This window comes from Ciona robusta, chromosome 10, assembly GCF_009617815.1.
Source record: "Ciona robusta chromosome 10, ASM961781v2".
Lineage (NCBI taxonomy): Eukaryota > Metazoa > Chordata > Ascidiacea > Phlebobranchia > Cionidae > Ciona > Ciona robusta.
Genome location: NC_143244.1, coordinates 2,101,292 through 2,122,136, shown reverse-complemented (window position 1 = coordinate 2,122,136; position 20,845 = coordinate 2,101,292). Strand labels below are relative to the sequence as shown.

The window sequence follows — 20,845 nt, the reverse complement described above, 5'->3', positions numbered from 1 at the left end:
CCACAATCTTATCTACTTGCCGGCACTACCTTCTCGTTTCGCAAATTATTCTTGTACAAGACGTTTATTACACTATGTAGCGCGCGGAATGTAAAATTGCCAAATTATTTGACCATTATTTTGTTCCAATCTAATGAGATGGCAAGTTATTGGTACGGAAATGATGCGAGGCAAAAAATGGCGAAAACCTCGTGTATATTGCAGTTAAAGACATTTTAATTTATCGCAGATTCTGTTTCATACTCTGGCAGCGAAAGAAAATAGCCGTCCAAGTCCAGCTGTGAACAAGCACCGTCCATATATTCTTGTATCTTTAAACGTTTCTTACCATTGCAACTCGTGCGCCATCTTTCCCACAAACCCTCGCAGCCCCATCATAGTTCTCATTCTTAGTTACAAGTTTGTAGCATTTGCTACCATCGGTGAACGTAGTGTAACCCGAAGGACAAGTCTTGTCTGCTGTAAAAGAGAATTTACTTGACCGCACTACTTAATATGTAGTAGGGTGGGGGGAGATGGGACACCTTTAACACATAATTTCCAAATAACCTGATCGTGTTTTAAAGAATTAACAACGGTCTGTGGAAGTAGTAAGGATACGGTTTCATAATTCTTTAAATGTTCTTTGTCTACTACCAAATGGAAGAGAAAAAATAACGAAAAGGTGTCCCATCTTTCCCCACCCTTCTATATAGCCAGTAAGAGAATTAATAGCGTTTGTTTCTCAATCTTAATAAAACCGCGCCCTTAGTTACGAGTTCACCAAATAGTTGAATTTATTAAGAAATAATAGTTTTTAAGTAAAAGAGAATTTAAGCGATTCCCATCAAGCACAAAGAACTTAATTTATCACAAGTTATCACTACTGTTTACGGATATCTTATTTAATGCATGCAAAGGCGTCAATGTGTTATGATTCTTCCTGAACCTCGGTAATATACTAGAAAGAGCAAATAAAACTACGTGGTGTTACGTAAACTTAAGTGGAGAAAGATGGGACACCTTTGGCAGATTCAAATATTTGATCGTGTTTTAAACAATTAACAACGGTCTGGGGAGTCGCGAGGGTAAATTCTTTGAATTTTCTCTGTTACAATACTAAACGGGACGTGAAAATAGAACGAAAAGGTGCCCCATTCCCCCCTACTATATAGTATTGAGGCGGGCTAAGATGAGAATATTAACAGAAAAACAGCATCCATATGACTATAAACAGCTTGCAATCCGTACGGTGTTTTACTTTTACCTTGTCCAATAGCTTGGTGAAGAAAACAGAAAACGGTGAAACACAGAGTATTCCACAGCATGACTTATCTGTGATATAATGTCAAGTTTCATTAAATACGCAACATTACTTTAGAACAACGCAGTAATACAGTGTAGTTTATCTGAAACCACTATTTATGTAAACAGTTTTGCTTAAACAACCTCAATTATATGTGTAATCTGTATACACTTGCCAAGTTTTCTATTCTATTCTATTCTACATTCCCTAACCTATTTAACAGAAACAAACTTTCATATAGAAGGTTATGTAATTTATACCAAATATCTCTTTAATTTTAACACCAACAATATAAGTGTTGAGAAACTAATAAGCAAGCACCGATCCCAATCGTAATTTACATAACTACTGACTTTACATAATCATCGCTTTGCTTATATATACCTCAATTAGAGGGTTGCGTAACTTTAGATATCAACTTAATGCAAAAGTGCCGGTCAAGATTGGACAAGTATAAACAAAAGTTGAATCAAATGCATTTGACCATCAAGTTAAAAGCTGCTGTTTATACACGATTACGTAGTGCGTATTGCTTTTACGTTAAGAGAGTCCATCTAAAACGCATCCGAGTGCATTAGTAGAAGGCGGATTTAGAAATTGCGGTCCTTCTACAATATCAGCAAGTGGTTTAATTGAACGAATAGTAAAACTTCTGTGCCATTTTTCTTACTTCGACCATAGGAGATACACAATGTCTCGAATACAACACTTATTAACAATGTTTGTTGGTCACTTGTTAAAAATTGATTGTACGTGAATGCCTTACAAAAAAGTCGTAACGATCAAAAGTTTACTTGGATGTTGTTCTTATTCCAAAGATTATGTTGTGTTCTGTTTCTTAATGAAGGGCCTACGATTTAATTCGAACTTGTGTCTTTACTGGGGTAAACCATTTTAAAAAACTACTGCTGTAAAAGTAGTTTCGCTCTGTTATACGGCAACAATATTTCAAACAAATGTTTTCATTTTGGTTGTGTATTAAAAATTAAAAAAAAAGATACAGAAAAAATATGAGTTAATACAGAACAAATAAATTGCTTTCAATATTGACGAGACTAAACTGAAACATCTTCTTTATCAACAGTTTTTTTACTTTCTTTTATTTTGCGCATGCAGTGTAGCAGCATACTGGTACTGACCTCGCTTCATTCTGTTTTTGATTTTTTGCTTTGCATACCTTTCTTGTTTTTCCTCAATTGTTAAAGTATGTTCCGAGTAACTGAACTTATTATCATCACCAATAGTAGAGGGTAAACAACTTTCATTCAAGGTAGTCACAGCTCCAAGTCTATACCCTGGGTCCTGAATCTGAGATACCACACGCTCATACATGTATCGAGCTACTTCAGCTTGTCCGGCATGTTTGCTGTATGCGTTGGCAAGCATTGTAGAAGTGTCAGCTAAAGCTTCTTCTCCCCAGCGCCAGTGAACATCTTCTTCGTCAAATTCAGCATCAATCAAAGTTAAATTAAGTGGCGTCCAGCTTTTGAACGAAGGTTTTTTCGGGTTCTTTTCAACATCCAGCATTTCATCTATAGTAGAAGATGGGATTTCCCCTGATCCGATCCTACCAAGTATAGACATCATACGTCGGATCTGTGGTGGATAGTATGAAGAAATTTAATATAAAAGGAAAATGTGTTGGATGCTTGATACTGATAGCAAAGTGTATGTGTCCGTGGGCAAGACATTTAACGGACATTGTTCCAAGCCAGTGGTCACAAATCGGTTGTAACAGCCTGACCCCTTTGTGTGTAGAGCATAAAACTTCACTAATAAATCATTATATATTGACCAAATCTGTCCATATTTCAGATCTTATTATATGTAAAACTTATGTATACAAAAAATAATATCACAAACAAGTAAATACACAGCACCTGTTTATAGACATAACTTTCAGCAGATATCGTAGCAACACAAATGTCACATTCCGGTAAATTGGTTTGGTTAAACTCTTCTACTTTGATAGAGTTTATCGTTCGAACATAGGTCCTGTATGCATTCTCTGCTGTAATGAAGACAAGGAAATTTAAACTAGAGAAAAGCTGATTTTGGTTTGTACTTTTAATATCAATATTATATTTCATTTGTAAAATTATTAAGAGATAGGAAATAAAGATAAAATGACAGTTATTAAAGCTATGAATAAATATATATAATGCGTTGAATACTTCAGACACAAAATGTTAAGAATATGGTTTTATGAGCTCCGAACACTAATCATCAAAGAATTCAGATCGGCGAGTGAAAGTTTTCATCATTGCTCATTGCATAAATACAAAAAAGAAAAACAGTAGTTCATCAGCATTTACTGTAGTAATATTAATATAATATTAACTTTTATTTGTCTCTTTGATTAACGAAAAGACAGGATATAGCGACAAAACAACAGTCATTAAAACCGGTTACAGTTAAAAACATATTTACATTTAGTTGGAAAAAAATAAGCGTGTTCGCTACACCTATCATAACCATAAGAATAAGCAAAGAAATCTAACATAATTTGTAGTTTTATCCAATGCTGTTTTATCCAAAGTTTTATCCAATCTTTTATCAACCTAACCATTAGAACAGACTTAAAGATCATGAAATATACTCACATGAGACCTTACAGAAGTTTCTCATATCATGACGACCAACAAACTTCTGAGCTGCTTCATTCATTAGTTCAATATCCATACTACCACGTACGAATGCATATCTGTATGTTCGTGACCTGGAATGATATTTCTCAATAAGATATTAATAATAGCTAATCTGAGACTTGCATGTTTCCATGCAATTGCTACCTGAAATAATACATTTTTTAAAGAAACACCCTGTAACATGCTGGACTGCAAAGCATAATGCCAATTTGATTTAATAATTTTTTTGTTAAATGCTTATGCCAGAAAATTAAAACAAGGTTTAAATTGAATATTTAACTTCACAGGTAATCAAATAAAAACAAAGAAAAACTTTGTAACCATAAATATTTTACACTTGTAAAGACAGTAGAGAGTTAATCTATCACAGCCACAAAGCCCAGCTGTCATTTTTTATGTATTTGTGTTTTATCTTATACTTAACACAACTTTCTATATGGTTGAGGGCCTTAAAAGGGACTAGGATGAGGTCAGGTTCGGTCAAATAGCCACAAATCTTTTCACTTACCGACACTGATAACGTGGACTAAATGTTTTTTTGACAGGTGACCAAGCAAGAATTCGAATATCTGGTGGTAATGCTTGGTTTAATAATGAAACATAAGGAAGTTCACCGTCATCAAGGGTGGTGTCGCTTACTCTGTGTAAAAAGATAAAAACTTAAATGAACTGTTGTACAGTGTTACTACGAATAATAGCAATAGACTAGCTGCTCAGCAATTTAAAGTATCATGTATTATTTTTATCATGACTTTTTAATGGAAGAAATATTTTAACACATAAAAGAAACATGTAACATTAATTAAATTTATTTTTTCTTTGAAAAATTACTAAAAAATTTAGGAGGGGTCCTCATCTTACTATGTTTGGTAGAAAGTTTTAAGTTGGAATTACATGCCACCCAAATTTAGCAACATCAAATGTTTAGGCATCCATAGTTTTAGGCATAGCTTTTACACTGCTCTGAGGTGTCTATACAAACAAGCAAGCGAGGTAAATTACATTTGCCATTAATAATCAATAGGGTCCCACATATATTTTAACAAAAAAATATTTGTTATGTATTTGAGGCAACCCAAAATTTGCTTAGTTCAAGTTCATAATATGATCTTTTAGAGGTTGACAGGTCCTAATAAATATCTTCACTCACGGAAATCCATCTTCAAAATATTCAGTTTCGGGTTTTGTGTTTCCAACGTTGTCACTTCCCTCCACCTTAGGATACCATACACCATGGCTGAGAAAAATATAACATTTACTGACAAAAAAATTGATTTGATTTTTATACCCAAAACAAACTGATTAGCATAATCCTTTAAAAACCAAATCATGTCAGACATTTTAAAAATAGTCTCTATTTTTACATATTATAGGTAAAGTAAAGTATATAACAGTATAACATTAAGAGATATAGTACGTGGGGTAAGATGGGTTTACTTTTCACTCTTTTCTTTTGGGGTAAACAATTTGGTAGAAAACGAAAAATAGTTACAACTTTTCTTACCCTTTATTTAAATTGCTTCTAACATTGACAGAAACCACTTGAGATAAACCGCTAACTTGCCGATCAGTTCGACCAGCTCGATCAAAGTTTAATACGGAGCCAACCCCAGTTATCAGTTGCTGCCTTAGTAAGGCTTCCAACAGAACACGTTCCACCACATTTGAAATTGACTCAGGTTTGCCTTTAAAATTAAATTTTGGCAATTAAAGCTAGCTTTGACAGAAATAACCTTTTTTTTCAAATATATACATTAATTAAGTAATTTAACCAGATACAATAATTGTCCATTGTTATGAGCTCAGAACACTAATCATCAATATTTCAGATCGGCGAGTGAAAGTTTTCATCATTGCTCACACTTCACATTTATTGAAAGTCTAGCTCAAAATACCCTGAGAGATACCAGGCTACCATAAAAATATCACAATACAGCTATAAACAATGACGCAATTAGAAAATATAATGGAGGTCCAATCTACAAAGATTTAATTACAATTGCACAATATTAAACATGAAACAAACTTACTGAATGCAAGTGAAGACTTGGTGAATGCATAACCAACATAATCCCAACCAAGATACAAAACTTTGAGCGCAATTCTACGCACACTTGTTAAATGAGAAACTATTTCATCTGGGTTAGGATGTTCAACTCGTACCTGGAAATCATATATTCATATTGATTACTAATTGCTTGATATTTAGGGATATGTGTGTCTGCATACAGGGTAATATTGTTTACAAAGATTGAACTATTTGGCGAACTCTTACCTAAAATGTTGGAAGTTTAAGAAACATCCAAATATTTTATTATTGGTTTTCTTCATAAGCCTTAAAGAGATTTCTATAATAGTCTTAGTTCTAGCTTGAAAGAGATTTTTATAAGAGATTTTTAGTTCTAGCTTATCTTTTATATCAGGTATATTAGGTATAAAAGAGAGTAAACATGAAAAAAGGAACAATGCAAATTAGATTGACATTTGTCAGGAGTAGGAATGCCACCACAGGTTTAAAGTTTAGCCAACAATGTTATAAAGCTTAAAAGCTACCTTGTCTCTTCCGTCCACATTTACAGGGCTAGAGGTGTAATGGTAGCTATCAACCAACCGCTGGAGTCTCAGAATTCTTTGAATAAAGGTAATATGTTCAGCTTTAAAAAAAAAATGTTTAGCTCTTACAGTTTAGGCAACTTGTTGGTAACATGAGCTCAGAACACTAATCATCAAATTAATTCAGATCGGCGAGTGAAAATTTTCATCATTGCTCATTGCATGCGGCACCATTTTGGCTAAAAGCACTTAAAATATACTGTGATGCAGGAGAAACAAGTTTTCTTCAAACATATTTACCAACTGGTACATACTTAATTTATGCAAATGAGTTTACCTATAATATTCAGATGTATTAACTTGAGAATATAATTATAAACAGCAAACATGTTAACCAACTGATATTTAACTTGTTGGCAGATATTAAAGCCAGTATTCCTAAATTAGTCTGCTGTATATTAGATGACAAAACCAGGAGTCTTGAATAAGTAAAAACAGCAAACCTGTATACCAGCTGGTCTTTATTCAAGTTATGCAGGTATTGTAGGTCGTAGTTGGTTTTCTTAGGAGAAATTTGCATCTTGGCATGAATAGAAGAAGTACTAAAGCATGCACAACATTCTCTTGCAAATGTGGGGGGCGCCAGTTTTACCAAATGTATTAGCAGTTTCATATTTACTTAACATTCTGTAATTAAAGAATAAAACTTCATACTTTAATTACTAAAAAGGTAATACTGTCAACCCGGCTTAATCGGTTCAGTTTGGCTTGGTCCTGATGTGGTCCAATTAAGCGGGGTTGACTGTATTACAAGTTCTGAGACAACTATAGAGACAGAATTGCTTTTACATTTACTCTTTCGAAACCGCATAATATCCAATTCCAAAATAGTAATTTGAGTGAAGTGGTTTAAATTTACCAATTGCTGCTTTTTCAGTGCAGAACTGCTGAACAATTTTTGTATTACATCTAATGATAAATGCCGGCTATCTAGAACTGTTTAGCTAGCATTAAAATACACAGACTTGACTGATCTAATTCAAGTAATGAGCTCAGAACACTAATCATCAACGTTTTCAGATCGGCGAGTGAAAATTTTCATCATTGCTCATTGAATGAATTCGATTACAGTTTTATAAACACCCACAAATTGGTAAAGGCCTGTGTATTGAAATATAAACTTGTATACATATGTAGATATTTCTCTATCAAAATAACTAGGTAAGACAGTACAGAAAATACTCGATAAACAGTTACTTATTTAATAAAAAAAAATTGAAGACAAAGTTTAAAATGTGAGAATATTTTCTACGGTACCCAATACAGACATGGGCATTACTGCAACAGTTAAACATAAATTCAACTAGTGCAACAGTTAAACACAAATTGAAGAACAGAGGAATATATCGAAGGGAAAGCAGTTTACTTAATAGTTGACAGTCCTTACAATCTGCATATTAATAAATTTACAATTGCCATTCTGTTAACTTTTTTTTCTGTCACGAGGAAACCATTTTTAGCAGCTATGTTAAATTTTAAGTTTTGGCAAATGTAAAATGGTTTATAACCAGTATATACATATATGCAACATTCATTTTCTCCACTGTTATATACTTGGCTTTACTTTCTAGCACGATGGTAGTTTTCAACAAACCAATCGCATGTTTCTTTAAGTGCTTGGGCGAACGGGGTAAATTGAAACTCTGGAAGATACTTCCTTAGTTTAGTGTTGTCGGCAGTTTTCTTGTATTGACCATCAGCTTTATCTGTGTCAAAAAGAAAACCCTCCTGTAGGGAAGGAATGATTGAAAATAAATAATTAAGATGCAGTCTTGCGGGTTGTGGGAATGGTTTTCAATGAAGTGTTTTTTTATTTCAAAAGTATTAATAACTTGGACCCCGGTTGTCTAGGTTGGAAGAGTCTATTTGAGCTCAGAACACTAATCATCAAAGAATTCAGATCGGCGAGTGAAAGTTTTCATCATTGCTCCTCAACTAACACAGTAACTGCTACAACATATGGGATAAATAATGATAAAACTTACCAAGCAAAAAAAACAAAATTTTGTTCAGTTAAAAATACTGTAAACTTTTCATTTGGTTTACCCTAATTCATATATATAACTAAAACATATATCACCCAGCCCTTTAAAAGTTAATGGCACAGCATTCCTAACAATTAAGTTTTTAAGATCTACCTTAAAGTCCATTGCTATGGCAACTTGTTCGGCCGCCTCTTTGATCGACACTTCATTCTCCTCACCAACTGAGAGGATGATAGGTTCCGTCTCCTTGTACTCCCGGAGGACCCATATGATGAGACGTGCAAGATCACGAGAGTAGATGAACTGTCTTCGTGGTTTCCCCGTTCCCCAAACGGTAAAGGGTTTGCCTGTGGATATACAATGATAATGAGTGTAAAATGTATGAAAGACCCTATAAACATGGCAAATTGTTTGCAATTTTAAAACGTACAACTTATTTTATTAGGGTAGAAGCCTTTTCTACCCTGAAAGTTTTGCACGGTAACTCAGTTACTTAGAAATATCGGGGTTTTTTGTTTTTAATTAAAAAAAATATGAAAATTGTTATATAAACATAGTTTTAAATAAGTTACATAAAAGTAGAAAATGAGCTCAGAACACTAATCATCAAGGTTTTCAGATCGGCGAGTGAAAGTTTTCATCATTGCTCATTATAGAAACTTGTTAACATGATACAAATACTTGTTGCAAAAACTGTTATCATTTTTTTAAACTACAAATAAAAAACTTTGTAAGGAAATTGTAAGATGTTGTAAAGATTATTATTTCCATTTTTATTATGTTTTTATTTTTAATATAATATATATACATTAGCGTACCTTCCAGCTTTGCCAAGTAAATCTTGTGAATAAGGCCAGGTAACACATGGCCCTGTTGTATGTTGAAGTTATCTTCAGGACCAAACACATTGGTTGGAATAATAGAGGTGTAGTTACGACCATGCTCGTTGTTGTAACCACGGTTAAGAATATCAATCAGTCTCTTGGCATAGCTAAGTAACATGTGGGGTTTAATGGAAGAATTGGTGGAAAGAAAATATATATATTATATTAGAAAATCAAATTGCAATTAATTTAACTTAAGTTAATACGTTTATAGGTATAAAACCTGGAGTGGCAACGCGGACAAACTTAACATATAATTTTCTGTAAAGCATTATCAGTAAACATTAAACAAAAGGAGGTATTATTTATTTTACAGGATTGTGGATTTAATTATCTCTGCCTTCCCTTCATTTATAAAACTTTGATGTCGATGGTTGAGAAAGTTATTGTCTATTGTGGTACTTGCTAACACATTGAAACTTATAATGGCTTAGTGTAACCAATTAAAATAATTCTAAAGCGTTTTCTATTCCTTATTTTACTTTAATGAGCTCAGAACACTAATCATCAAAGTAATTCAAATCGGCGAGTGAAAGTTTTCATCATTGCTCATTACAGAAATTCATTCTGTATCTACAAATTATTTTGGTTTAAAAAACAACCAATTTTGGACATTTATGAAAAATTTCTATTTTCCTTGGCACAAAATAATTGATTTAACCAAGAGAACATTGTCTCAACTTACCTATACCCATAATTAGAATCATGTGGTGGCCCATTATGCACCATAGTTTCATTGATGGGGTATGTTGTTTTATCAGGAAATATACAAGTTGAGAGGCAAGATACAACATTCTGAACCCCTGTTTTGTGTGCCATTGCCAGCACATTGTCATTTATTGCAATATTTTTTCGGAGAAACTCTAGATTTGCCTGCAAATTTATAAAATTCTCATGTGAATGGTCTGTTGAAATACTGTATGTACAGGATGCAGGACAATGACATGATCTATTTTAGGATGTTGTATTGTCGTGTAAATGACAATGCTGTGAAATAGCACAGCAAGGTATAGAATTCAATAAATAATATTTACTATAAAAGGCCTAGATTAAACTGAAATGAAACAATGGACCCATTTACAATTGGTTAAAAAAATTACACAAAAATATCCTTTTTAAAACAAACATTTTTAAACCAAAGGAAATTTTAAGTGCCCAAAATTTCTTACATTTATATAAAATAAACGAGTGAGCTCAGAACACTAATCATCAAAGTAAATCAGATCGGCGAGTGAAAATTTTCATCATTGCTCATTCTCGAAATTGTTTAAACGAGAACACCAGCGAAAAATATAATTTGGTAATAAATAGGTGGCACGCTTAAATGCAGTTTTGTTTTTTAAACTTCGGTGCTATCTTTAAATTAATTGTGCGCATCTCTACATACGAATCTTGATTTTCTGTGGTTTGCGCTTTTAACAAGATACCGATATTGGCTGCTAACATGGGCATCGTTTTATATGGTGCAGACGAAGCCGGCCTACTCTGGATATTATGCAGACGGTGCAGCACCTGCTGCGTATAACTGCATTTTATTAATAAAACCCGTTTAAAATTAAAAAGAGCTAGTCGTTTTAAGCCCGCAAATAGCTAAAGAACTATATATTCAAATGTACTGAGTTATTGACCCTCGATTGGCGTAACAACGATCATTTTCCGTAATGTTTTTCTCAACCATTTTCTCAACCACGCGTCCACGCATAATGCTTTGTTACGACATAGTAGCGATTCACACATTGAATATTTGCGTCATATTATTATTTGATGCGTCGATTATTGACGTCATAATACGGTTTGTCGCGTTCATTATCAGCAATCCAAGAGAAAGCAAACTGAATAGTCTACGTTTATGGTGGAGACTGTTTATTAAAACTTTAACGAAAAGTGAACATACGTTAGTTTTATACTTAAAACAGCTTGCTATGAGTATATGGCTAGCGCCTTTGCAAATACGGTTATACAACGACTGTATTAAAATAAAACAAATAACACATACATTGGTCTGTATTAAACACATTTAACGGTTTAATCTTTTTGTGTGGCGGATGTCCTTGGATTCAATTAAGTACTTTAACAGCCATCTGCAGACGTAGGTGCTTGCTACATATTTTGGAACAAACTTTAGCTGCTCGTAAAATTAATACGTCATCGAAAGTAACGATTGACAGGCAAAGCCTATGTTGCGAATCGCTTAAAAACGATCTACAAACAGTTTTAATGATTTAAAAACCCCACAAACACTAGATCTGTACAAAATTAAGACCTTTGTAATAATCAACAGCATTGATGTTTCTTGAGGTATCATTAATGTTCGTGTGCGTATCGTACGAACAACGTCCTTCAAAGAACGGCGAACGAGTTTGACTGTGTGATTTTGCCAGTTTCATAGTTTCATTTCATACCCGCATGAACGATAGGCAGCAGTTTTGGCAAACTTTAATAGTCGCCGTTATTGTTACTGCTGCCATGGAAAGTATAGCTTAATCGTGTTTTGGCGCGAGTGATAAAAACTCGCGTATACTGTATTTTCCTAATTTCTGCAAAACGAATGACGTCATCATAAACGTGGCCTCTTCTGCAATTTAAAAAAACCAGCGCCTATGGCTGCTAACTATATCAAATAAAATAACTTACACTTAAATTTCCAAAAAGTCCTCCCACTTTTGCTGCGAGATGTATAACATGGGTTGGTTTATATTTCAAGAACATTGCCTCGGTGCTCGCAAGGTCTGTAAGGTCGGTAATCCTTTAGCTGGTGGCCACCTGAAATTTTTGTTTCAAAATGTTCCTTAGGTCTCCCTGATACCCACTGTATAATTTTGTTTTGAAAAAACTCGGGCGTTCGTGTCGAAAATTAACTTTGAAAGTGCATGAAATCGTGCTGCGTCACCGTATTTTCCACACCAGCAGTTATGAATTAAACCAAGGTTAGATTATTACGTCATAGAATGCGTATTGTTACGTTTGATTCCTACGTTAAAACAGTGGGAAAAAACAAGGCTGTAACGTATGTAATATACCACTATTGTGACGTAACAGACCGCGATTATGACGTAATAAATCGTTAACCTTACGCAAATCAGACGAATTACGGTGACGAAGCATGTTTTCGCGCATTTTTAAAGTTAATTTTCGACACGAACGCCCGACTTTTTTGAAAAAAAAATTAGACAGCAGGTATCAGTGAGGGCTATGGAACATTTTGAAACCAAAATTTCAGGTGGCCACCAGCTAAAGGATTACCTGTAAGGTCTGCGTCCTTGCTCGAGCCAAAAATCCATTTCTCATTCTTTCTACCAGACCCATTTTCCACAACATATTTGATTGCTTGCCCAACAAGCCCTGTTCCCCCAGTAACAAGCACTACAGAAGTTTCAGAGTCACTACCCATATTATAATTATTGTTATGCCTTTAAAATGCAAAGTTTGAATCGGAAAGATAAGTTTAATATACATACATAATTAACGACACTGTCATGTGCCAAAGTATCACAACGTATGTTAACGCGGTGTTAATAGGTTTCATATAAAAAAAACAGCATCAAACCAGTAAACACTTTCCTAAAGTAAGCCGTTTAATCTTTTCTACTTATGAGATATTGTTTAAACTAGTTGTCTATACATAAACGTAAAAATGAACTGTACTTACACAATACTTAAAAATTCACACCGTAAAAATACTACGGTACCAACGGTCCAACACCACGACAGTCAAACTCAAAAAGAAAGGCAAAGGGGAAGATAGGGTTGCCCGCGTGTTAAAACCACGTGTCAACCTCCACCAATCAAAACACAATTCTAATCTTCCCCGTCCCCAACGGTTCGTGCTTTCGAAAGTCTCCTCGAGTTCTGTCATTCACAAAGTTCTGTATTTTTATAAATAGTGCAAAAATAAAATTGCCACGTAACGAGAATATGTGTATTTCTTGTACAAAAATAAATTGACACACATGTATATTGCTTTCACCTAGCGGTTAATATTCAGCACATTTATACAACTAGTTGGACGCAGAGAGTCAAGTTTGCCTCACATTGCTCGTGGAAAAACGCCAAGGGTGAGACATATTGTGTTAAGAAAAAAAGATAAGTCGGAAAAATTACCGTGTGTTTTTTCATAACCGCTAGTAAATTATTAAAAACTGTATAAACATACTTATCAAAATACTAAACGCCCCAAACGGGTTGTAACCAAAATGTTTTAAGAATTTATGGCTTCAAACACAAAGTCAGAAAAACAGGACGTTTCCATATTAATATTTAAACATTTACACCGTCTGTGTTTAGTCGTCATTCAACCTCAAGTTTTTAGGAGAATCAGGTAATATTTCATTAATCTGTCGTTTCTGTTTGCAAACTCTAAAGTCTAGTCTTGGGTAAATCTAAGTAAGCGCGTGTTTGTGGTAATAAGCTAACTCTAGTCTGAATTCCGAATACCCCTGCCGCGCCTCACAGTAGGATTTTACCCATATAGAATATTTAATGCGCATTCCTCGCTTCTGGTTTAAGAAATTTAATAGCATACCTGTCGTCTTCGCGATTTAGCTCGACGTATTTCGCAATACACTTGGACCTTGCGGGTTTACTGCGGCATTAAGATTGATATCCTAAAGTAGACAAGGCCATATTCCCTTTCATGGTTCCAAACCAAGAATGTGCGCCACCCAAAAGCTAATATAAACAAAATCAAGTGATAAATTGGGTGGTTTTGAAGGCATTGAGAATGAACAGATGGTTACTGGGTGGATCGTGCGAAAGTAAACAGCTACTGCTGCAGGATGACACACCCACTTGTTATGAGCGAAATAGAACGAATTCGTGATATTTGTATAGTGGTCGTATTGCCAACGGTGTGCGCTTACCCATGAGGTATTGCTGGGCTCGTATTTCGTAATGGCAGGGGATTATTAATAGTCATCAAAGCTTTACTAGTAATATCTGGACTTTACGAACCAAGGTCTATGATGCTTGGATTTAAATGTGCTAATGAACTTAGGACATTATAGGGTGAGGTAAGATGGGACATGGGTTTTATTTGCTTTTCCCGTTTGGTAGTAAACAAAGAATATTTACAGAATGATAAAACCTTAGCCTCATAACTCTAAACGAGCTTTGTCTATTAACACGATCTGGCAATCTAGGTTTTAGCCGCTAACTGATGATCAAAAAAACTATTTAACGTTCACCCCCTTCAAGCTATTGATTAAATTTGTGACAATTTATAATGGGTTCGCGTCAAACTTTTCGTCTGTGATCGTAAGTTTAGAAGCTTTTAATATTTCAGCGCTTGTAGCACTAAAACTTGAGTCATGTTATTTGCTTTAACGACCAACAGCTGGCCGCTTAAGATACAAACGTTAAAATTTGACAGAAAATCCTCCCTCGAAGCCAAGCTTCTCGGTAAATTTTCTGCATATATTTAACTTCTGCATTCATCCGTACAGTATGCGAGTGTTTGACATTTGTCCGTCGACTGTTTTGATTCACTCCTGCGTTCCAACTTAAGCACAATATAAATGCAATCTAAGGAAATTTAAACCACTGTAAGAAAGCGAGTATATTCAATGAACGTATAACTTATTTATCCTCGGGTGGTAGTGCAACGACACTTACTGGGTCGTACCTACGGGTTACAAGGTGTGAAACTTTTCTGGGTGATTATTCTTTTTAAATTTAATGTAGCCTATGGCTGACAATTTAAATAACCCGCAAGGACACACACGTTTATGTTGGTAGCAGCGTTGAGCGTTCAACAAGCATCCAGCAAACGCGTCAACCACTTTGCCAAGACGACAGACAATGACAGCAAACACGCGACGTGGAAAGTGAGTTGTTTTGTGACGTCACACAGCACCAGATCGCGTAATATGACGCGTTTATCTCCGACGCGTATTCGAACACCACATTGAATGAAACGACACACACTATACAGCGCTCTATATAAAACTCGCGCATACAGGAACATCATGTGTATATTAAGTGAACTAAAGGAACAGTCAGAGTTGAAGAGTTATTGTCACACAGAAGACAAATTATACAGTGTTTATTTGGCGGCTCCACAGTATTTAAAATGGGTTTCTTTCTTTCCAAGATAGCAACAATGTGGCAGGACTTTAACACTTGTCCAGCTTCTGCAGCTATGGTGGGATTAGATGGCGCAGGTAAATACATTTTATATTTCAGTCTTCGTTACTATTTCTGCGTTTTCGAGCCACGAGTTTCTTCTATTCATATTACTCCAACAACGTTTTTATGTCAGATGTTTTACTGATATAACACTGTAGCTATAAACCATCTCTGCCTTGCTCATATGAATGAATAAAGAATGTGAATGAAGGAAACTTATATATCCTAGCATGGTGGGAAAACAGTCGTTATAACACGGATGTTCGGTTTGGCACACCTCGTACCCGCTTATAAGTTAACCCATGGCCTACTCAATACACGGCCTAGGAATACACTGAAACTGCTCAGAAAATAGGAGGCCTATTGACGCGAATAATGCCCATTATAATACATTGTTACGTCACGGTTTTATGAATGGATTTTGCTGTCGGACTGTAGTTTTTGCATCAAATAACAGTTTATTTACCATTCCCGGTTAAATTACCTTATTTTTCGGGTTATTTTGTCAACATCTTATATTTTTTATAAATGTTTAAGCATGACTGAACAGATAGGAGTTACTTTTAACCACGTGCGGCATACAAGTAAGTTTTACCGACAGTTTAGTTTGGCTCAGTCGCTGAGTGAAAATAGTATTTGGCTTAAAACAGAAGTTTTTTAAGACAGCCTATGCATATCTAGCAAAACAACACCGCAGTAACAACAAGTAAGTTAATTGATATGTCCGTTGTGGACTTTTAAAACCGGTCCTTAAAAACAATATAGGATATTGGATAAACACAAGCATTAGCCTTTTGTCTCAAGGTGTTTATGCCTTGATCTGTCCTGCTGCTCATAACCCATTTTCTACCTGAGGTTTTTTTTTTGTTAAAGCAGGACAGAGGCTCTTCCTCAAGGTCAAAAATGGGTCATACACCACATCATAAATTAAGACTGTTTAATACAAACAAACTCACGATAGCCTCCCTTCGTACTTAAGTGTTGTGTCTAACTTTAGACCTTTGTCGCTGTTTAAATTTGACTAGTCTTCCTTCCTGAAGATCTTCTTGCCACTTCTTCATGATCATAACATGCACAGATGGTACCCTTATCCAAATATTTTTATCCAACTACGGAACACCTATTGACCATGCTTAAATAGCTTGCTTAATAATTCTGGTGGCTTACAATTTAATCTAAATAAAATTATAAAGGTATGCTGCATTATAAAACTTGCCAAATGCCTGTCTACTAAATTAAATATAATCAAAACGTAGGTTTTCTGTGTTGGTAAACTGAATCTGATTGCTCGTCTCTCTTTATGCTTAATAAACTGATATTTATATACTAATAAACCTTTTGCGCTGCTTTATATGTCTGGTATGATTTTAACTAAACAAGAAAATATCCCTGTGACACGTTCTGTGATAAACTGTAAGGTAAAACAACCTAGAACTGGTATTGAACCTACCAACAACTGCAAACTGCATTCAAAATGAAGGAAATCCATTCATAAAACCGTGACGTAACAATGTATTATAATGGGCATTATTCGCGTCAATAGGCCTCTTATTTTCGGAGCAGTTTCGGTGTATTCCTAGGCCGTGTATTGAGTAGGCCATGGTTAACCACGTACGTAATATTGCGCTCTTGCCCCGCCACGCAGGGATGAAACATTCATTCACTAAATAGTCTGATTTTGAAGGCAAAACTACGATCACGTACAAGTTAGCTTTGAATGAAGTGGTGCAAACAATACCAACTATTGGGTTTAACGTTGAAACTGTAAGTCCATGCAAAGGGCTTTCGTTAACTATATGGGATGTTGGTGGACAAGAAATATTAAGGAAACTCTGGCAACATTACTACAACAACACTGACGGTAGGTGCAAATAAAACCATATTAAATAAATATCATAGAATTATCTATATTTGAAATCAAGGGTTTTTAAATGCCTGTATGACATGACTAAACCTTGAATGAATGTAACTTATACACCCTTGCGTGGTCAAGCAACTGCAGACGTTTATATATGGATGTTTTGTTTCATATATATAGTGGGAGGAGACGGGACACCTTTAGAACATAATATTCGAATATCTTAACCGTATTTTAAACAATTAACAACGGTCCATACGGAAGTCGCGGGGATACGGTTTTATAATGCTCTGAATGTTCTTTGTTGAGCACCAAACGGGCGAGAAATTAGACTGTAAAGGTGTCATCTTTCTTCACCCTACTATACATCTTGTGCCCGCTTACGTGTATAACTTTGTGTATATAAAAAAAATGTTATATTTGCTTTTTCTATATTTAATTTTCGCATTTTTTCCAGGGTTTATCTACGTTGTGGATAGTACTGATCAAGTTAGGTTTTCAGAAGCTAAAGAAGAGTTGCATAATGCACTTGAACACGATGCATTAAGACGTGTGCCCGTCTTAGTATTTGCAAACAAGCAAGACATGCCTTATGCTGTTCCAGTATCAAAGTTGGCCGATGCTTTGGAGTTAAATAAACTCGACCGGGATCATAAATGGCATATCCAGTCTTGCTGTGCTGTTACTGGAGATGGCCTAATGGAAGGCTTCGAAGTTTTCGCTTCTATGATGAAGGAATATAAACAAGTGAACGCAAAACCAGCGGGCTTCGGATTTTAAGTTATCTCCCTTGACAGTTCAGCGAGGAACACCATCAATCGCTGGGATATTTGCCGGATAAACAGATTACGTTGTTTATTTTGTAAATCCCTACTGTATTACATTGTGTTAAAACACTGTATAAAAGAAGCTAGTAATCATCATGTTATAAGCAGTCAGTTGGCCCACCATGCGAGGATACATATTGTGGTTATAAAGGTATAAAACTTCATTGTTTATTTCAGTTTGACTTGCAACTCTGCATTATATATTATATATAGTAAGTTAATGTGGGACACAATTAGCATATAATATCCAAATATCCTAATCATGTTTTTAACAGTCAACAACGGAATGTTGTTTGTTTACCACCAAACGAAATAAAAGATGTCCCATCTTTCCCCAGCCTAATAAAGTAATTTTCTAAACTGTAATAAATCCTTCCATACTTATGAAACACGATATAGTGTATACATACCTGCGTTATATAGTAGGGTGGGGGAAGATGGGACACTTTGTTAGACGAGACCTTTTTTTAATTTTCTTTTTACGAACCCCTATTTAATGATAATCAGGAAAATAAGGTTATATAATTTTTCGACAATATTATCACAACTTTATAAAACGCCGTCAAAGCTGATTACGGTTTTTAAATATTAAAAAATATATATGAAGTTTACATGGCAAAGAAACTAGCACAGCCTGTTAAACTCGGTAGGTTAACTACAAGTGGCAGAATATTGCTAATGTAAATATATTTCAATTTAGAGTCCCATCTTCCCCCACATTGTAGTTTTGTATGTTTTCATTGCCAAACTTTGAAAGATTTACTTTTAATTTAGTAATTTATACCTCAGGGGGTTTAAGATACTGATATAATAAAATGATAATATTTTGAAAATATATTCGAAATTTGGTCATTTGCACTTGGTGATAATTTATTAGAAGTGGCTTGTGCCAAAAAGAGAGTAGTAATACCCAATTTGTAGCAAAAATAAAAACTTTATTAATGGTTATCAATTTTCTGTTATTACAAGTTCATATCACAGAAATAAAAAAAGAATAGAACGCGCATCTTTAATGTCGGTAAAGGAGAGAGGTGATACACTTTCTCTTTTTCACGATTCGTTCCCGTTTTTGGACTTAATTTTAGTTTATAGGGAAAAATAAATATTTTCAAACATATATATATATTTCTAATAAACCGTTTGTTTGAACTTTTTTAATTAAATTTATAAAATAATTAATTTTCCTTAACAAGCGCTAAAGTATGAGCGTTAACCTACCAAAAACTAAACTGGCCTAATAAAGTGAAATAGTTAGTGTAGTTTTTAAAATAAACAGCTAAAACCGCCTAAAATCACTGTGCGCCTATCTTTTACTAATTTTCAAAGCGTACAGTATTATTTCGTGTTTTTTACGTATATTCCTATTTATAAATACACTTATTAATCAAAATTAACAATGACTTTAAACTGTCTTATCTTATCCTGTGTGTTTTCGAATTTGTAAAATTTCACCTGTTGTGCGGATCGCTAAATAACTTCTCGTGTGTTTTATTATATTTTATTAAATTGGTGTCAAATAATAAAGGAATAATAGTACTAATTATTTGGCAATATGTGCTTAAGTGTCCTATCTTCCCCCACCCTACCATAACTCACTTCCACCGCCTGGTTTTTAATTCGTTAAGTTGCTTTCTCACCATATAAGTTAAGTAATGATATAAAACACAAATGTAGGTTAAAGGTTCGCCAGTAGAGATTATACAATTTATCACACGTGTTTTCCTTTTATATTGCACTATAGTAAGCGGACACGAAGTGGAAGAAGTCACCCGTGTTATATTACTATACCAGCCCACCGCAGAAGATAAATAATTATTATTTATGCATTTATTCACAAACATGTCACTGTATGACCTTTGTTTTAGGTAATACTTTCTTTAATGTACTTATCCTTAAATTTGAATAAAATACTTCCAATCAAATACGATTTTTCGCACGTAGAACGTTTACTTAAGTAATGAGTTAGTTTTGAGAATTCACACCTATAACTCTGTTTGTAGCAGAACTTATTACCCGGTTCATTTCACTTATACCCCGGGCCACTGAAAAAACCACGACCCCTTAAATAAAAATAATAAACTTCAAGACAAAATTCTCATTTTGTACCACTAACAGTTTTAAGTATATGGGATTTCTATTAAACAGTGAACTTTCAATGTGTTACAAATGGGACAAGTGTTGCAAATGGGACAAGTAAAAAAATAGAAAACATGTCCATCTTACCCCAACCCACTATATTTACTTGACTAAATCAACTGTAAAAATAGGTATTTTCACATTCCGCGTATAATGTGTGACAATGAAGTTTGTATATTATTTTAAACTTAAAGAGAATTTAACTAAGGTAAAGCAAAAGTGATATAACGATGTAAATATACACGGAATGTAACGTGTGGATTTCCTCCTAATAACCGGATAAAACCGGAATAATCTGGATGACCTTATGAAAGTATATACACATACAGTGCTTGTAATATGCAGTATACGTCGCTCTTAATTTAGCCTCTAATGATGTACCTGGCAGTTAAAGTAAATATTTAGAAGAGTAATTATGTACAGACTCCACGCTTTGCTTGAGACGAAATCCCCATAAAGAAAACTATATATTATAAAATATTGGCT

The 20,845-nt window shown here is 34.5% G+C and overlaps 4 protein-coding genes across 7 annotated transcripts in view; 1 reads left to right on the top strand and 3 right to left on the bottom strand.

The window, feature by feature from the left end:
• Positions 1 to 1,754, bottom strand: part of LOC149729462 (uncharacterized) — a 71,949-nt gene extending 70,195 nt beyond the window's left edge. Inside the window, exons 1-2 of the mRNA XM_089886873.1 lie at positions 1,247 to 1,754; positions 329 to 459 (exon numbers count right to left, since the gene is read on the bottom strand). Of these exons, the coding sequence (XP_089742999.1) occupies positions 329 to 459; positions 1,247 to 1,307 (192 nt within the window). The 5' untranslated portion in view covers positions 1,308 to 1,754. The remainder of the gene's footprint in view (positions 1 to 328; positions 460 to 1,246) is intronic.
• Positions 1,755 to 1,891: 137 nt separating this feature from the next.
• LOC149729461 (tRNA pseudouridine(38/39) synthase-like) lies at positions 1,892 to 7,491 on the bottom strand. The gene is made up of 9 exons (XM_089887120.1): positions 6,990 to 7,491; positions 6,487 to 6,562; positions 5,964 to 6,096; positions 5,438 to 5,618; positions 5,084 to 5,170; positions 4,442 to 4,573; positions 3,889 to 4,004; positions 3,166 to 3,296; positions 1,892 to 2,881 (listed from the first exon to the last, which is right to left on the bottom strand). Exons 1-9 carry the CDS (start codon positions 7,157 to 7,159, stop codon positions 2,375 to 2,377), a joined length of 1,533 nt encoding a protein of 510 aa, XP_089743246.1. The 5' UTR covers positions 7,160 to 7,491; the 3' UTR covers positions 1,892 to 2,374.
• A 145-nt stretch (positions 7,492 to 7,636) lies between these two features.
• On the bottom strand, positions 7,637 to 12,976 carry LOC149729460 (GDP-L-fucose synthase-like). 2 transcript variants are annotated; one of them, XM_089887123.1, is made up of 6 exons: positions 12,666 to 12,976; positions 12,050 to 12,151; positions 10,101 to 10,288; positions 9,350 to 9,522; positions 8,685 to 8,878; positions 7,637 to 8,252 (listed from the first exon to the last, which is right to left on the bottom strand). In XM_089887123.1, the coding sequence occupies exons 1-6, from the start codon at positions 12,804 to 12,806 to the stop codon at positions 8,205 to 8,207; spliced, it is 846 nt and encodes a 281-aa protein (XP_089743249.1). In that variant the 5' UTR covers positions 12,807 to 12,976; the 3' UTR covers positions 7,637 to 8,204. The 2 variants fall into 2 exon arrangements, with proteins under 2 accessions (XP_089743249.1, XP_089743248.1); XM_089887122.1 differs by having other exon boundaries at positions 7,637 to 8,274; positions 12,666 to 12,958.
• Positions 12,977 to 14,269: 1,293 nt separating this feature from the next.
• Positions 14,270 to 19,757, top strand: LOC149729459 (uncharacterized). Of its 3 annotated transcripts, none has more exons than XM_089887125.1 (4): positions 14,270 to 14,424; positions 15,504 to 15,573; positions 17,223 to 17,399; positions 17,854 to 19,757. In XM_089887125.1, the coding sequence occupies exons 2-4, from the start codon at positions 15,513 to 15,515 to the stop codon at positions 18,174 to 18,176; spliced, it is 561 nt and encodes a 186-aa protein (XP_089743251.1). In that variant the 5' UTR covers positions 14,270 to 14,424; positions 15,504 to 15,512; the 3' UTR covers positions 18,177 to 19,757. The 3 variants fall into 3 exon arrangements, 2 of the variants coding, with proteins under 2 accessions (XP_089743251.1, XP_089743250.1); XR_016385891.1 differs by lacking the exon at positions 14,270 to 14,424 and having other exon boundaries at positions 14,440 to 15,573; positions 17,854 to 18,445; positions 18,661 to 19,757; XM_089887124.1 differs by lacking the exon at positions 14,270 to 14,424 and having other exon boundaries at positions 14,440 to 15,573.
• Positions 19,758 to 20,845: the final 1,088 nt, after the last annotated feature.

Bases quoted from the DNA above. Each gene is read 5' to 3' on its own strand.
- LOC149729461 (XM_089887120.1), bottom strand. From the start codon at position 7,159: ATGAAACTGCTAATACATTTGGTAAAACTGGCGCCCCCCACATTTGCA. The intron at 4,574-5,083 runs GTGAGTGAAGAT...CTTTTTACACAG, and splicing joins TATTTTGAAGATGGATTTCC to AGTAAGCGACACCACCCTTG. The intron at 3,297-3,888 runs GTGAGTATATTT...TCTTCATTACAG, and splicing joins AAACTTCTGTAAGGTCTCAT to CAGAGAATGCATACAGGACC.
- LOC149729460 (XM_089887122.1), bottom strand. From the start codon at position 12,806: ATGGGTAGTGACTCTGAAACTTCTGTAGTGCTTGTTACTGGGGGAACA. The intron at 12,152-12,665 runs CTTACAGGTAAT...AGGATTACCGAC, and splicing joins GCTCGAGCAAGGACGCAGAC to CTTACAGACCTTGCGAGCAC. The intron at 8,275-8,684 runs GTAGATCTTAAA...CCTTCCCTACAG, and splicing joins CCATAGCAATGGACTTTAAG to GAGGGTTTTCTTTTTGACAC.
- LOC149729459 (XM_089887124.1), top strand. From the start codon at position 15,483: ATGGGTTTCTTTCTTTCCAAGATAGCAACAATGTGGCAGGACTTTAAC. The intron at 15,574-17,222 runs GTAAATACATTT...CTGATTTTGAAG, and splicing joins GGTGGGATTAGATGGCGCAG to GCAAAACTACGATCACGTAC. The intron at 17,400-17,853 runs GTAGGTGCAAAT...CATTTTTTCCAG, and splicing joins TTACTACAACAACACTGACG to GGTTTATCTACGTTGTGGAT.